Source organism: Cervus canadensis, chromosome 24 (assembly GCF_019320065.1).
Source record: "Cervus canadensis isolate Bull #8, Minnesota chromosome 24, ASM1932006v1, whole genome shotgun sequence".
NCBI lineage: Eukaryota > Metazoa > Chordata > Mammalia > Artiodactyla > Cervidae > Cervus > Cervus canadensis.
The window spans coordinates 4,649,969-4,667,284 of record NC_057409.1 but is presented as its reverse complement, the minus strand read 5'-3'; the positions used below and the strand labels follow the sequence as shown (position 1 = coordinate 4,667,284).

Genomic DNA, 17,316 nt, shown 5'->3' with positions numbered 1-17,316 from the left:
TCTTTGTTTCTCCTAACACACAGCCCACATAAACACACACACACGCACAGCCCACCCCCCCCACACACGCACAGCCCACGTAAACACGCACGCACACACACACACACACCCCTCCTTCCCGCTTACACACACACACACAGAGCCCACATAAACACACATGCATGCACAGCCCACCCGCCCCCCACACGCACAGCCCACGTAAACACACACGTGCACGCGCACACACACTCACAGACCACATAAACACACACACGCACAGCCCACCCCCCAACATGCACAGCCCATGTAAACACGTGCACACACACACACATCCTCCTTCCCTCTTACACACACACACACACACACACAGAGCTCACATAAACACACGCACAGCCCATGTAAACACGCATGCGCGCGCGCGCACGCACACACACACACACACACACACACGCACACAGAAGCACGCAGTAACGAACCCTCATAGTCAGTCTCTGCCTTCCGTCACACAGAAACACATAGGCGCGCACGGGATCCATCCCTCCCCCGGGGTTTTCTATCTCCTCCTTTCCTCTGACACACACACACACACACACACACACACGCACACACACCCCTCCGCCTCTCAAGCCTGTCTCACTCTTACACGCGCGCGCGCGCACAGCTGCAATGCCCTGGCTCACACTCCCTGCAGGCACCAGGCAGGAAGACAAAGGTCGCCGAGGCTCCCGGCGCCGCGCACCGAACGCAGCTGAGCGGCTCCCTGGCCTTGGCCGGCCCCGAGCCGGGTCTCGGCGAGGTCTGGAGCCCGCCCCGGGCGCCGGAGCCCCAGCCCGGGTCAGCCCTCGGGGGTGCGCACGCGGCCCCCCGGCCCCGGCCCCGGCGCGCCGAGGGTTAAGGCGCGGGCGCGGGCGGGGGAGGCGGCCCCGGGCGTGATTGGCCGCGTCGCCCGGGCCCCGCGCCCCCGCGCCCCGCCATTGGCCCGTCGGCGGGCCCGCCTCTCGGGGCTCGTAGCGCGAGCCGCGCTCACCCGCGGGGGCCCAGCCTCGCCGTCCGGACGGCGCGGTCGAGAGCCGGGAGTGGGGCCGGGAGCGCGGCGCGGGGCCGGAGCGGAGCGCGCGAGCGATGGTGAGTGCCGCGCCTGGCCCGCCTCGACGGCCCCCGGCGGCGGCGCCCGGGTGGGACTCGGGGCCGGCCCGGCGCGCGGGGGGCCTGGGCGCCGGCTGCGGCTCTGGGAAGGCGTGCAGTCGTGGGGTGCGCGGGCCGCGCTCGGCTCGCCTGGCGGCGCCGCGCTCTGTTCCATCGGGGGCGGCTGGAGGGGGTCGGGGTGGCCGCTTCGGTTCGTGCTCCCTTGCTGTGGTTTTGCGCTGGGACGTCCGGAAGGCCCTGAACGCGGCTGGGCTTGGAGACCCTCGGCGGGTTCCGTAAGGGGGTCGGGGACCATCCGAAGCGCTGGATTCGGTAGGACCTGAGTGTCCCGGGACTCTGAGGCGGGTCTGGGGCTGAGGCTCGGCTTGGAGCGTCGTGGGTGGCCGCGCCGAGAGCTTCGGAGGAGTAGTTCGGGCGCCCTGGGACCGGACTCACTATGCCCTGAGGGTTGAGAGTGGATGCTGTCAGAGACCAGGGGCCCCTGGGGTGCCCTAAGCCCAGCGATCTGGTCTCCCCAGCATGTCCCAGTAATGGGTCTTCATCGGAGGGGATTGCTGAGGCCACTGACTCGGATGGGCAGTGGCACCAGGAAGAAAGGAGTTGGACTTGGGGACTTGGGGGGACGGGACGGGGCGGGGGGGAGGGAGGGGGTCGGTGTTTCTGAAGTCCCGGGAGAGAAATCCGTTTGGTCAGGCTGAATTCGTTGAGGCTGTTTTAGAGAGGAGGGTGGTTCTGGAAGGAAAGCCAAGATCTTTCAGTACCTCTCTGGGGCCTGGTGACCACCTCACCATCATGGAGGCCGAGGCCACCTTCGTCTCTGTGGCTTGTCTTCTCCGAGGGCAGGCCCCTCCGGTTCTCTCTCTCGTCCTGCTCTGTGCCCTGTGGAGTGGACACAGGGCCCCATGTAGGGCCTGAGGAGGGCATGTGTCGGTGATGGTGGCTGCCAGGCCCACGGACGCAGCCACACCTCCCCGTCTCTGTGACGATGCCGTCAAGCCTGAATGTGCCAGGTGGGGGCAGGAAAGGACCCCTGTAGCCTGATGAGTCCCCCCAGCGACTCCCCAGGACCAACTCCCACTCTCTCCGGGGCTGGAGCCCCCATACAATATCCCGTTCTTCTTCCCCTCAAGCCAGTCCCCTCTTTTCTCGCCCACGAGTGTCTGCCTCCCCTGCACCACCATGAGCCACTCCAGAGTCAGTAATAATGAACTGATGGCTGATTCCGCACCTAGAGGTGCTTAGAAACTCTTGGATCCAACCTACCTCTTTGATCAGGAACCGCCCCCCGGATTGCTCTTCTTGAATAGTTGCAGTGGCAGAGTGCTCACTCCCAAGTGGATCGGCACTTGATTTAAGGTCTCAGTATATGGGAAATAAAAAAAGGGTGACTTCGAGGTCATATCATCCACTCTGCCTCCAAGCCCACCCTGACCTTAGTTACTCAGAAAGAGAAATTTATCCTTCTCAAAAATCAGTTAAAGAAGGAGAGGTCGGTCACTTTGCCCTGGTGACACATTTCAGAGCGTTACACCCTTCCAGCCTGTCAGAAAGACCCCTGGTTTTGTTCTCAAACAGACTTGGGTTTGAATTCTGGTTCCTCTGCTTCCCCAGAGGGACAAGTGACATCATCACCTCTGAGTTTCTGTTTCCTCTTCATCTGTAAAATGAGATGATATGTCTTATCTCTCAAGGATGGTGTACAGACTTGGTGAGCTAACCCAGCAAGAGGGCTTTACTTGAATACAGCTTTCTGATACAACTTTAAGCTCAAGGTGGGAAGTTCTGCCTGACATCTAACCTCTTTGCTAAGTGCAGAAGAAGGATTAAAGTTTATCATGTGGGGAGAAAATGGGGAGGGTGATACTTAGAAAATCAGGCATTAGCTCATCATTCAACAAAGATTTATTGAACTCTTCTATATGCCAAGTCTTGTCTAGGGAGGAAAAAAACGGTCGTAAACACCATGGTAAGACCGCTTCCATGGGACTTCCCCTGGCCACCCAGGGGTTAGAGGCTGTGCTTCCACTGCAGGGCGCCCGGGTTCAATCCCTGGTCAGGGAACTAAGATCCCACACGGCACATAGCATGGCCAAAAAAAAAAAAAGAGGGCTTTCACTAGTCTATAAATGTCCACACCATCCTCAGGCTAGGTGGCCTGTCTTTAGGAGAGGTAGCGTGATGCTGCCAGGGGAGGACTCCCTTCTGGATGGAGAGGTGGGAGAAAACTTCACCGAGCAGGTGGCGTCTGAATTGGAAAGAACATCCTGGGTCAGGGCACTTCTGCGAGCAGAGGACCAGAGATGTGGGAGTGTGGGAAGTACTCTTGGAAAGGGCCTGATGGGGCTTGCTCGGCCTGTGGGCACCGGAGCGGCAGGAGAGAGGGGAAGGTGGCAGGGGACGCTGCTGGGGCTGGACGGTGGGAGGCTGGGGCAGGCCGAGGGGCCGGAGCTCCACCGTGGGTAGTGGGTCCACTGCGATCGGGCGGGAAGAAGGCTGACGTCAGGCTCCTCGGCCCCTGTCATTTTGGTTTCTCCTAAACACCAGGCCCTGTGCTCATTCCTGAGGTGGGGGTGATTCAGGGCCGCTAGAGTGTTTATTCCTTGGCTGTCCTGCTCCACGGGTTTTAAACAGTTCAGCGTTCTTGCCAGCGTTGCCAAGTTTCCCCTGGCCCCTGGGTTCCTAACGGGGCTCTGCTCGGACAGCGCGTGGGCTGCTTCCTGTGTCCTGCCCCCATCTGCCTGGTGGGCCCCAGCTCCCCACCTCGGTCTCTAACCCCTTGGCAGGGAGTCAGCGCTGTTCTCAGAGGCTTCAAGTAGACCCCCTCTGCAGACGTGGGAGATGAGGGTTCTCAGGGGCGTTTTGTCCCTCCTGTCTCTGATTGTCCTCGTACTGCCCAGCAGCAGGCACAGAGAGATGAAGGAGATTGTCAGGGTCACACAGCAAGATGGTACCAGAGCGGGCGCAAACCTCCTGGATGTCCGGGGGGCTACCAGACAGACAGGTTGGGGGAAGGAGGCCCAGCCTGCTCTTGTGGAGCCCTGAGAATGTTTCTTTACCTTCCCAACTAGGGGCTGAGCTGGAGGGTCAGCAGTCATCTTTACTGTAAGTGGCTGAGCTGAGAACCAGGTCCAGCTCCCAAGGGTCAAGACTGGGTGTCCCACCCACTTGCCGCGTGACTTTGGGTCAGCTCTTCCTTCTCTCTGCACCCGCTTTCCTCCCAAGTGCGGCCGGTTTGCTCCTTGTCAGGATCGCAGGCCAATACCACCTAGTACATGACACAGAAATGTTTCACACACTGTTAAGAACTTGAGGGAAAGTGTGATTGAAGACAGGAGGAGAAGTGGACAACAGAGGACGAGACGGTTGGATGGCATGACCGACTCAGTGGACATGAGTTTGAACAAGCTCTGGGAGATGGTGAAGGACAGGGAGACCTGGCGTACTGCAGTCCATGGGGTCACAAAGAGTCAGATGCGACTGAGCGACTGAACAACAACAGAATGACTGATTGAAGATGGGAGGCCAGCCACATGCCCCCTGAACCAGTCTGCAGGGAGCTTCCAGAGTACAAAGTGTGGCCTGCCACTGTGCTGTTGGGTTATTGCTTATAGGCACCTTATAAACTTTTGTTAAAGAACAGATACAGTGTTTCCCAGGTGGAATTGGAGAGACCAAGCCCTATACAGGGTAGAAGCAGGATTTAAGTAGTAGGAGGGCTATGGGGTGGGTTCAGCAGAAAGTTTCAGGCGTTGGCCAAGACATAAACAGCTTGGCCAAAGTCCACACTTTGATGTCAGGGTGATAGCAACAGCGAGGGAGGAGCCATCAGCAACTGTTTACGACTTTTTGTCCTTCTCAATATTTTCTTTTCAGTTAACTAGGTAAGCGCCCTGCCCTGGTCAAAGTGCTGCATTCATTCATTCATCCACCCATTCATTCATTCACCAAAAAAGTATGCCTCACATAATGCCAGGAGCTGGGGCTGTGGGCATGAGTGTGGATGAGACTGGTAGGTCTGTTTTTCAGTCTGGCAATCAGGAGATAGGGAGGAGGAAATTACAAGTGTGATTTCTGTTACCAAGGAGACACACAGGGTGCTGTGTGCGCAGATAGGGCAACCTGGGGCCGTAGAAAGGCTGCCCTAGAGGCCGTGCTGTGGAGGTTGTGGCCTTAAAGAATGGACGAGACCGGGAAGAGCATTCCAGGCAGGGGCATCAGTAAGTGGGAGATGGGACAAAACTTGGTGCTCTCGGGAGTTAATTTGCCTGCAGGCTCAGAAGATGACGCTTGGGAGGTGGCCGGGGTGGGCGCGTGCAGGGAAGGCCTGGTTCAAGACTTGGGGCTGGATCATAAGGGCGGTGAGGGGAGTGATGTGGTCAGGTCTGCATTTTTGAGATAATCACAGAGGCTGCTTTGCGGAGAATGGAGGGAAAGGGCAAGGCTGGAGGCCGGGAAACCCTTTAGGAGGCCGCTGGAGCGGCCCCAGGAGAGACCACAGTGGTCTGAACACCCGCTATAGCCCCCACCCACTCCACCCCACCCCACCCCACCCCACACACTGCCCAGGGTGGGCAGTGCGGCGAGGAGGGGGTCTGGCCCTAGAGGCCCCCCAGAGTCCCCTGCCCTGTGGGCGTGGACCTTCCTCTTCTCCTGCTTTCCTGCGAATAACTAGCGGGCCTCCAGGAACTTTGATCTAACAGAGGAGAAAGGCGAAGTTTCCAAAAAGTTCTGAAATAAGGTAGAAAATGGGGATGTAGCTTCAGGGTCCCCCGGGCCATGCGAGTGTATCAGGGAAGGCTTTCCAGAGGAGGCGGCATTTGAACTGCTTCCTCGGGCCACAGTGAATGGAACGGAAGGCTTCCAAGGAGCCAAGCTTTGGAGAGAGGACAGTGAGGAGATAGGATGCTCTTATAGAGGACAGATAGGAGATAGCCAAGCTTTGGAGAGAGGACAGAGAGGACAGTGATTCCCTGGGAAAAGACCCTGATGCTGGGAAAGATTGAAGGCAGGAGGAGAAGGGGACGACAGAGGATGAGATGGCTGGATGGCATCACCGATTCGATGGACACGAGTTTGGGTAAACTCCGGGAGTTGGCGATGGACAGGGAAGCTTGGCGTGCTGCGGTCCATGGGGTCACAGAGTCAGACACGACTGAGCGACTGAACTGAACTGAAGGTATAGTCTGGCCGGGGGCAAAGATGAATGAGTAACCAGTGCTGACTGACCCCACTGCCAGAGAGGGGCGCTGGGAGTCTGGCACCTGGGGGTCCTGCCCTTTCCCCAGTGGGCCTGAGGATGGGGTGCCCAGGCCTGTCTCGGCTCCCTGACGAGCCTCAGAAAGGCTCCCTTTCCCCACAGGGCTCCTGGTGGGGGAATTAGTGAGGGGCAGATGTAAACAGAGGAACAAATTTCTGGGAAACATTCAGGAAATAAGCTGAGAGAGGATCCAACTTCAGGGAGGTGGGCCTGGCTGCTCGATCTCCTTAAAATCTTGGAGTGCTTGTGTTAAAGGGGGATGTGTAACCACCTAATTCAACAGCAACCCACTCCAGTACTCTTGCCTGGGAAATCCCATGGACGGAGAAGCCTGGTAGGCTATAGTCAGTCCGTGGGGTCGCAAAGAGTCGGACACAACTGAGCAACTTCACTTTCACTATTTTACAGGAGGAAAGACTGAGGGGTGATGTGAGTGTCGTGTCAGCCTTGTGACCGTCATACTAACCACAGGGAGCAGGTTCATCCCCATTACAGACCTGGGAAGGCTGAGGCTCAGTGATCAGTTAGGGAATTAGGACCTGCAGGCAGGCAGCAGCCTCCTGATTACTCAAGATTCTGGCTTCAGTCCCAAACTGCCACTCGATTTGGCAGAAACTGCCTCCCTGGGAAAACCCCCTGGGGACGGGGATGGGACTGTTGGGCAGTGGCCAGAGGCCCGGGGAGCTGATTGGGGCTGGACGCTGGCCCGGCCGACATGCTAATTACCTTTTGCCTTTGCCCAGCACTTGACAGTGAGGTCCTTCCGCCCACCCCCTTCACCACCTGTCCGTGATCCCACGGCCAACAGGTGGCAAAGCCAGGGCTGAAACCCAGGCCTGTGTCCCCCCAGCCCAGACCCCTATCTCCCAGCTCCCGGCATTGCCCCAGGGGCCCAGGACCAGGTCCCCAGTGGCCCCTGTCTGGAGACGTCCCCAGCCTCCCGACCTCATGCTCACCGTGTGTGAGGAGCGGCTCCTGACCCAGAAGACAGACCCTCCTCCTTCCCAGGCTCCTCCCCACCAGCTCCTCCCCTCCTCTCGGGGGAAGGCAGGAGTCCGGTTACAGGGTAAACACCGCCGGATCAATATTTACCTCCGCCTGGAGCCGGAGCCTGCCTCCCACGCGCCGCCTCCCCAGGTGTGCGGACCTGCCCCGAGCTGGTCACCGAAGGCAAGGCTGAGGGTGAGATGCAGCTTCAGCCTGCGGCCCTCGGCAAGACGCGCTTAGTTTTCCTATCTGTAAAATGGAGTGGCTGGAACAGACTGATTCAAGGGGCCCTTTTCAGCTGTGGTATGTAGGATTCCAGGCGTCATGCTCTGCTTCAGAGCACGGGTGTGGAGTTGGCCAGACCAGGGTTTCCATCTCAGCTCTGCATTTCCTCCCTGCAAGGTCAGTCCCTTCCAGCTTCAGTTTCCCCAGTTTGTAAAATGAGCTGCTAATGGACCTGTTTTGGAGGATCACTGGTGAGGATGAACGAGCTGACACCTTGATGCGCAGAGTTTGGGGCACAGGATAAGAAGTGAGTGGGGCGTCCCTGGTGGCTCAGACGGTAAAGAATCTGCCTGCAGTGCTGGAGACCCAGGTTCGATCCCTGGGCCCGGAAGATCCCCTGGAGGAGGGCATGGCAACCCACTCCAGTATTCTTGCCTGGAGAATCCCCATGGACAGAGCCTAGTGGGCTGCAGTCCATGGGGTCACAAGGAGTCGGACACGACTGAGCGACTAACACACATAAACACAAGAAGTGAGTAAGTGGTGGTGGCTGGTGGTAGTGGTTGGTGGTGGTGGCTGTTATTCCAAATAAACATTTGATAATCCTCTGGATCCAGGCACTGGGTTGCGTCACTTGGGAACAAGAACCAAGGGTGGGGACTGTAACCTCAAACCCTCCTAGTACTTGGGCGGGGGGAACCCAGGCGTTGAAACAATCCCTGGGTTAACACCACACACACACACACACACACACACACACACACAGGAGTTGTAAAAGCCCCTGGGTTAACACCACATACACACACACATCACACGCACACACCCAGGTCCAGGACTGACCTCAGCAATCTGTGCCGTGAGAGGGGTGAGGGAGGAGGCAGAGGGGAGGACGGATGCACTTCCGAAGCGGTCAGTTCACAGGAGCTTCGCGTCCAGTACAGAGAGCAGCTGTTGCCTCCAGCCCTGGAGAGGAGGGGACGTGGGGCAGGGCAGGCCCAGGGGGGCTCGGCCAGCTGGCAGGAGTGGCCCCGGGTCCAGCCTGGCCCCCTCGCTTTCTGCGCTGTCTCTTGGGACACGTCACCTCTCTGGGCTTCGTTTGCCTGTCTCTCCTATGGAGATGGTGGCGCCTGCTTGGTACTCCAGTTGAAACAGTTGTATCAGATGCTGTTTCGGAAGAACCCAGCTCCCTCCTGGCACATCCAAGGGGCTCAGCCTGTTTTATCAGCCGCTTTTATGGCTACAAGAACCACTCGCCGGTCCTGCTCATCAGGGTGCTTCTTGAGGGCATGATTTTTTAAATCGTGACAGAGGGACTTTCCTGGTGGTCCTGTAGTTAAGAATCCGCCTGCTGGTGCAAGGGCCACAGGTTCGATTCCTGGTTGGGGAGCTGAGATCCCACCTGGCCACAGAGCAGCTCAGCCCATGGGCCACAACCACTGAGTCCGTGCTCTGGAGCCCGTGAGCCGCAACAAGAGAAGCCCCTGCAGTGAGGAGCAGCCCCTGCCCACCGCAGCTAGAGAAAGCCCACACACAGCACCGAAGACCCAGTACAGCCATGAATATAAAATTAATTAAAACGTTGCGGCATAATTTACACCTGATGCACACATCTTGTACAACTCAGTTTTCACAGATGTACACACCTACATAACCACCACCTAGAACAAAATACAGAACCTTCCCGTGGCCCCCAGAGAGTTCCCATGTGCCCCCCCCCTTCCCGTGGGAAGTTCCCAGGTCAATCCCCGGGCTACAGGGGCCGCTGACCCGTCTTCTGTTGCTCTCTTTTGCCTGATTTTGGACTCTGTCTGCGTGAATTCACACGTGTGTACTCCCGGGTCTGGTTCCTTTCCGCTTCCGCCAGCACTGAATGTCTGTACCGCCTCTGAGCTGTGGCCAGGATTCCTGCCTTTGGGCTCTGTTATATGCCGCTGGGTGGATGTGCACGGCCGTGGATGATGTTTGAGTTGATCCCAGGTTGGGGCAGCAGTGACATTCCCGTGCCTGTCTCTCGGGTGGGTCGTAGGAGTGGAACCGCCCGGTCGGAGGGTCAGTGTGTGTTTCCTAGAAACTACCACACCGTTCTCCAAGGAGGGCTCTGTTCACCTCTTTGCCCGGGGGCCCACGGCCTAACCTAGAGTACCTGCTTGATGAATGTCTTTTTAAAGAAAGATGGAATTTGAGTCCTTGCTTAGTCTTAAGGCTTCAGACCTATGCCGATGCCCTCAGGACTGACCGGTCGGGGCAGGGGCTCTGCCCAGATCCCGAGCTTTGTCTCGGAGCCCCTCAGTCCTCGGGGCTGGGCGGGAGTCTGGCCTGGGGAGCCCAGGCCGTGAGGCTCGGCCACTGATTGGCTGTGGGGCCTTCAGAAGCCCCTCCCCTCCCTGGTCCTAGCTTTTGCTTCTCCCAAACGTGGTGTGGAGTGAAGGTTTCCGCGGCGCCCTGCTTTCCGGTGGGCGCATCTGCTCCCCGCTTCTCCACCTCCGGGCCTGTTCCGGTGCCCCTGTGTCCCGTATCTCCAAGGAAGGACCCTTTAGGAAAGTGGGTCGTCTCTTCGTTCTTGGCACCCTCGCTAAATACCTCCTCGTGAATCAGTCCTCTCTGGGTGAGATTCCCCACCCCAGAGGGGGCCTCTGGCTGTGGGAGCCCCACCCATGGAGACTCTGCAACCGTAACAGGGCCAACCTGGATCTGAATCCTGTCGCTGCCGGCTCTGTGACCTTGGGCAAGCCAGTCCACCTCTGAGTTCCTGCATCCTCTTCTGCAGGGTTGATGAGGCTGAAGTGAGGTCCTGCCTCATGGTGGGGACAGCAGAACCCCCGCCCATGAGGAGCTGCCTTCTAGAAGAAGGAGCCACAGACTTAAACAGGCAAACCAGTCAACCAGAAAGATCCCATCAGAGAACGGAGAGAAAAGGAAAACAGGGATGAGGCTGTGAGCTGGGGAAGGGGAAACTCTCGATGGCTGGGAATGGATGAGGAGGGGGTGGCCAGGCAGAGATGCGGGGAGCGGAAAGAATTCCAAACAGGACAGCAAGTGCAAAGGGCCTGAGACAGAGACGAGGGGTTCGGCACAATATGAGTGGCCGGAAGGCTGGTGGGACTGGCTGATGGATGGAGGGAGCAAGGGGGAGGTGGGTAGGAAGAGGTGGGTGTGGAGAGAGCAGGCCCTACAGGGCCTTGTCAGGGGTGGGGGGTCGTTGGCATTTCCTTTTTAAAATTAATTAATTTTTGGTTGTACTGGGTCTTCCTTGCTGGGCGTGGGCTTTCTCTCCTTGTGTCTGAGCGGGGGCCTAGCTACTCTTGGTGTGGTGCATGGGCTTCACATTGCGGTCGCTTCTTTTGTCGCCGAGCACAGGCTCTAGTGCGTTTGGGCTTCCGTAGTTGCGGCCTGCGGCCTCAATAGTTCTGACACACGGGCTTTAGTTAGTTGCCTGCGGCTTGTGGAATCTTCCCTGACCAGGGATCGAACGTGTATCTCCTGCGTCAGCAGGCGGACTCCCATCCAGTGTACCACCAGGGAAGTCCAGCATTTCATTTTTCACAGTGATGGGGAACCTGCAGGGCTCCAGACAGGGAGGGGACGCATTTAGCTTTAGGAAGGCCCTGGCTGCTGTGTGGGGAGATGGCCTGTAGGGGGCAGGAGTGAGGCAGGGAGGGCCGCGTCCAGTGGGAGGGCCTTTCACCTGTCCTGCGGGCGAGGCTTCTGTTACGCCAGGACGTGGGGTTTGAGCAGCTCCTTCAGAGGAGGGGAGAGAGGTGATGGGACCATCCCAAGTGCTGAAGACATTCCTGGAAGCTGAGCCTGGTGGGCAGAGAACTGACCCTTGGGGCCAGAGAGACCGGTCTTAAGACCTGCCTTCAAACTTAGCCTTCCAGAGCAAGCTTTGGGTCCTCCCAGGGGGACCCCTTTCCCAGCACCCCAGGCCCTGGGGACCCAGGGACATGGAGCAAGAAGGGCCCCTCTGCACCCCCTGCCGAGAAGTGAGGCGGAGGAAGTGATGGCCTCTAGGGCTCCCAGTCCTCCCTCCCCACAAGGCTGCAGCTCCCACGGCCCGGCTCCAGGCTGTCCTGTGGCTTTGTGGTTCCCGGGTGTCCCCAGCTGGTCTGAGAAAGGAGGCGGCCACAAGAAAGCGGTCCTTCACCTTCCTCTGCCCCTGAGTGGGTGGTTCCTTGGTATCCTGCTGGGCTTCCCCGGGCAGTGGGGAGGGAAGCCACAGGGAGGGCAGGGCCTGGGAGTTCATGGTCTCATGAGAGCCACGTGCAAGTGGGAACTTAGATGTCATCTAGAGCGGCCACTTCGTGGGAAGACAAAGGCTTAGGAAGGGAAAGAACAGTCTTGTGGACCCTGACTGCTTCCCCTTCCGTGGGAGCCCTTTGCAGCCAGCAAGAGTTAAGGTTAGTACGAGGTCTTTCTGTATATCCTCCCTTAAGCATCAGCTTCCAGGGATCTGGAAGTTGAAACCCTGGAAAACAAAGGGCCTGTATCTGGGAGAGGAACGGGATTAGAATAGAGGCATTTAGTGGGAAGAGGAAGGGAACTCAGAAGGCTGAAAAAAAGTTGGAATTCAAGCTGAATCAGCATTTGCTGAATGCACCTTCTGTGCCAGGTATGGGGGTATCTCTGCCCCCCCCCCCGCCCCCGCAAGGGACTCCCAGGCCTGTGGGAGAGACAGACAAGTCAATTAGCAGCAACAAGTGAGAAGCCACAGCCTCTGATTTGGCCCAGGGAGGTGATTATTTTGAGCTGGGTCTTGAAGGATGAGTAGGAGCTCGCCAGCCAGGCAGAGCCAGAGTTTAAATCGAAAGAGTCTGTCTTGGCCTGGCCCCACTGCCCTGTGAGCCTTAGGAGATGTGATTCCTCTGGTCCTGGGCCGCTGAGCGTCGGCCCTGGGCAAGTGTCCAGCCATTTCTCAGCCAACCCCTGCTCCTGTCCTCTCAAACCCTGCTGCCTCCTGCCTCTGCCAGGGTGGTGAGTGGTTGACCAGCCTTGTGTGGAGAGTCTCTGCCCTCTGTCTATGTCCAGCACTTGGGTCCTGAGAAGGACGCACAGATTCCACTGCCGGTGCACCTGTGGCTGCAGTGAAGGCGCAGAGTCGGTGAAGGATTTCCTCTTTCATTTTGCACCTCTCCTCACCTCCCTGCACCAACCCCCACCCCCCGCAACCTGAGATGTACTTTGCATAACGCACTTCCTCAGATCTTTCCAACAACCCCCCGGCAATTAGAGGTTGGTTGTCACCATTTTAAGCCTGCAAAACGCCTGACCTGCCTCTTGAGAAATCTGTATGCAGGTCAGGAAGCAACAGTTAGAACTCGACATGGAACAACAGACTGGTTCCAAATAGGAAAAAGAGTACGTCAAGGCTATATATTGTCACCCTCCTTATTTAACTTATATGCAGGGTACATCATGAGAAACGCTGGGCTGGATGAAGCACAAGCTGGAATCAAGATTGCCAGCAGAAACATCAGTAACCTCAGATATGCAGATGACACCACCCTTATGGCAGGAAGTGAAGAAGAACTAAAGAGCCTCTTGATGAAAGTGAAAGAGGAGAGTGAAAAAGTTGGCTTAAAGCTCAACATTCAAAAAACAAAGATCATGGCATCCGGTCCCATCACTTCATGGCAAATAGATGGGGAAACAGTGGAAACAGTGACAGACTTTATTATTTTGGGTTCCAAAATCACTGCAGATGGTTACTGCAGCCATGAAATTAAAAGACACCTGCTCCTTGGAAGAAAAGTTATGACCAACCTAGACAGCATATTAAAAAGCAGAGATGTTACTTGGCCAACAAAGGTCCATCTAGTCAAGGCTATGGTTTTTCCAGCAGTCATGTATGGATGTGAGAGTTGGACTATAAAGAAAGCTGAGTGCCAAAGAATTGATGCTTTTGAACTGTGGTATTGGAGAAGACTCTTGAGAGTCACTTGGACTGCAAGGAGATCCACCCAGTCCATCCTAAAGGAAATCAGTCCTGAATATTCATTGGAAAGCCTAATGTTGAAGCTAAAACTCCAACCCTTTGGCCACCTGATGCGAAGAGCTGACTCATTTGAAAATACCCTGATGCTCGGAAAGATTGAAGGTGGGAGGAGAAGGGGATGACAGAGGATGAGATGGTTGGATGGCATCACTGACTCAATGGACATGAGTTTGGGTGGGGTCCGGGAGTTGGTGTTGGACAGGGAGGCCTGGCGTGCTGCAGTCCACGGGGTCGCAAAGAGTCGGGTACGACTAAGCAACTGAACTGAACTGAACTGTCACCATCTTAAGCCTGCAGAAGGCAACAAAGAGAGGTTGAGCTGCATGTCCACGGGCACACGGCTAAGCAAATACTCTAGAATTTGCTCCTCAATTGGTCTAACTCTGCAGCCTGTGATCACGTTTCTAAGCCATGAGAAAGCAGACCCGTTCATGATAGGCTGGCCTTTCTGGTGACAGGTGCTCCCACCCCCATCCACGCAGCCTCTGGGCTTCTCATCAGGGCCCCAGGACTGCTGCAGGGGGCAGTGACAGTATCACTTGACTGTATTAGTGGCAGCCCTTCTCAAGCCCAAGTGTGCGTGAGAATCCTCAGGGACCCCGGTGACAAAAGCACATTTCATTGCCATTGTCACACGCATTCTGATTCCGTCTGAGTGGAGTAGGGTACAGACCGGAACTTACGTTTCCAGTGAGCTTCCTGATTCTGATGCTGGTGGGTGATTGATCACACTTGGGCAACCCTGACTTACTGCACATCCGCTCTGGAGCCAGCGCCCTTGTGGGCCTTTGTTTTGTCATTTCAGCCATCAGAACATTGCCTGGTGGGGGAAGTTGGTACAAAAGAAAGTGGAGAGTCTTGAGACTTCGACCAGTCATAATGAGGACATTAGTAACCCACGTGTCATACGTATTTAATCTTCAGATTAATTGGCTGAGGAAACTAAGGCTCAGAGAGGTTCAGGGACTTAGAACCCACATCCCTCAGCCACTGATGCCTGTGTTCTCAGCCCTGCACGTGGCCTCTTTTGCACATTCCCAAACACAGGTTCTTAGAGGCCTGAATCGAAGGAAATATGGGAAGATTGGTGGTGGTGGTAACTACCATTTACTGACCAACTCCTATGTGCCAGGCACAGAGTATAGAATGGTGAGCACACAGAAGTGGTCTTGGGTGATTGCACAGATTTCTGATTTTGAGCAGGATACTGTGTGACCTTATATCTGAAGAGCCCATCCCAGGCAGGGGTTGGGGGGAGGGCATCTCTCAGGAAGAAGCAACTGAGAAGGAATCTGAAGGGTGAGTTACGTATTAACCAGGTGAAAAGATAGAAAAGGACTCTAGGGTAAGAGAATGGCATGTGCAAAGGTCCTGAGGTGGGTGACCTCTACAGCATGTTCAGCATAGCTGGAGTAGAAAGTAAAAGTGACCCAAGGTGAGGCAGAGGGGTTTGCCAGGCCCTGAGCCCCATGGGGCTGTATGACCAGGTGAGCAACTTGGACTTCATCCCAACAGCAGTGGAACATGAAAAGCCACGAGATTGTGTGTGTTTTCGAGTCAATAAACTTTATAGGCTTTATTTTCTTCTACAACAAAAGATCCCACTTAAGCCTGTGAAGGAAGAAAAGGCAAACGTGTCTAACTCGCGGGGTGGACGGTCCACCCAGCCCTGGATGGGGTACCAGTAGGGGATGGCAGGACCCGAGTCGCCTTTTATTAAACTCTCTCTGGCTGCTGAGTGGAGACGGGCTAGGGTGAGGGGGCAGGAGTGGGAGATGGTGGCCCTACCCGACGGAGTGGAAGGGGAGAAGCAGACAGAGATGCTGGGGGGTCGAGCTGATCACTTTGATGAGTGAGGACAGGGCCCGGGAGGTGTGTGAGCTGCTCTGGGTCAGGGTCACTCAGCTTGTTGGCGGGCCTTCCCGCAGAGCTCTGACTCAGGGCTGAGCTTCCAGGCAGCCCTTTTGCAGAGGTCCTCCTGCCAGGCCGTCTCATGCCTGCACCCACTCCCAACTCCCCAGGGGTGGGGCCTGCTGACTTCAGGGGTGCGGGGGCCTCATGGCACAGATCTGTCTTTGAAGCATCTACCAGGGGGAAGGTGGTGCTCTGACCCCCGGATTCTTTCCTTATGACCTCTGCTCTCTGCCCTCTGCCCGGCCATCCCCAGGCTTTGAAGGAGTCCACAGAAGTGGGGCTGGGATGGGGACTGGAGCCGCTGTGCTTACATGGCCCCTGCTTGGGCAGGAGTGGGGGCCCTTCCAAGGATCTGAGGAGATGCCCTGCTGTGGAAAGAAAGGACCAGAGCCTGGGCCTCTGCCAGTGGGGTCCCCCCACCAGAAGTAGGAGACGCCCCTGCACCCACACCTCTTGAGCTGGAAACAGCTGGCTGCCATTTAAGGTTTTTCTCCTCCTTCTCCCAACCCCGCATTAACTCCCTGGCACATGCCACCTCTGAGATGTTCAACTAGATGAATTTCTCACCCTGCAGGCCTCCCCCCTGCTCTAAGCCATCCCCTCTGCGGTTCTACGAGCCGTGATGCTCCTGCATGAACCGCATCCCCTTTGTGTGGGAGCTCCCATTTTCCTCTCTGTGGCTCAGGCTCCCCTCTCTTCTCTCCAGGTTCCAGAGCCCACTCTCCTCTCGGGACCCTGCTCCCTGGGAATCGTCCCTGGACCTTGGACCTGGGTGTGATCTCTCTCTGGGGCCCAGGTCCCCTGCTCTCCCAGGGATGGTACACACACAGAGACGTGCACACAGACACACACGCACACACACACGTGCACACACATGCACACACACGTGCACACAAGGGCTGGGTCCTTCTCCCCTTGACACACAGGGTGTGTGTGATCAGTCGCTTCAGTCGTGTCCAACTCTTTGCCACCCCATGGACTGTAGCCCGCCAGGCTCCTCTGTCCCCGGTATTCTCCAGTCAGGAATACCGGCGTGGGTTGCCATACCCTCTTCCAGGGTATATTCCTGACCCGGGGATCAAACCCACATCTTGTGGCGTCTCCTGCATTGCAGGCAGATTCCTTACCGCTGAGCCACAGTAGGTACACAAGTGGGTAGTGACACATAGTAGGTACTCAAGAAATGTATTCTCTTTCTCCTCTCACCCCCCCAACCTTGTGGCCCCTTCCGAGTCCCTCTCCCCTACATGGGTACTTTTGCTTAGGGGGCCACATGCTGTGTGACACCCGGGCCTGGGAAGCAAATATTAACTCGGGACATTGGGACAGGGAAAAGGCTCAATGCTACCAGCCCAGCCCCCTGCCCTGATGTCTTGTTGAGTCGGTTTGAGGCAAGTGTGGGATACGACAGAGGAAGTGCCCTTCCCACCGCCGGGAGCTCAGCTGAGGACACTGGTGCCCTGGCAGGACACGGGCAGCAGCATTGGAAGCGAGCTGGGGGGGTTGGCGTAAGAGCCACTGGTGGCTTCTTGGGGAAAGAAGCCAGGATCTCCCCGGGCCTGGAGGACAGTGTCTGGACACCTGCTGGATGCAGCGCTTTGGGCCACCTGTTCTCCCCGTCCTCGTACCTGTCTGCTCCGCGGCGCGGGAGGCAGGAGCCACCACCGAGTGAACGCTACCTCCCAGCCGGCCCTGTGGCGAACGGCGATTGCACGTCATCAGAGTCAGTCTAAAGAGATGAGTCCTGAGACCTGTCTCATGGTCTGGTGGTTAAGACTGCACTTCTGCTGCGGGGGACGTGGGTCCCATCCCTGGT

General features: G+C 56.9%; 1 protein-coding gene across 1 annotated transcript in view; it reads left to right on the top strand.

Annotated features, from left to right (window-relative positions):
- The first annotated feature begins 1,013 nt into the window (after positions 1-1,013).
- Positions 1,014-17,316, top strand: part of ECE1 (endothelin converting enzyme 1) — a 123,241-nt gene continuing 106,938 nt past the window's right edge. The window contains exon 1 of the mRNA XM_043444714.1: positions 1,014-1,104. Within this exon, the coding sequence (XP_043300649.1) occupies positions 1,102-1,104 (3 nt within the window). The 5' untranslated portion in view covers positions 1,014-1,101. The remainder of the gene's footprint in view (positions 1,105-17,316) is intronic.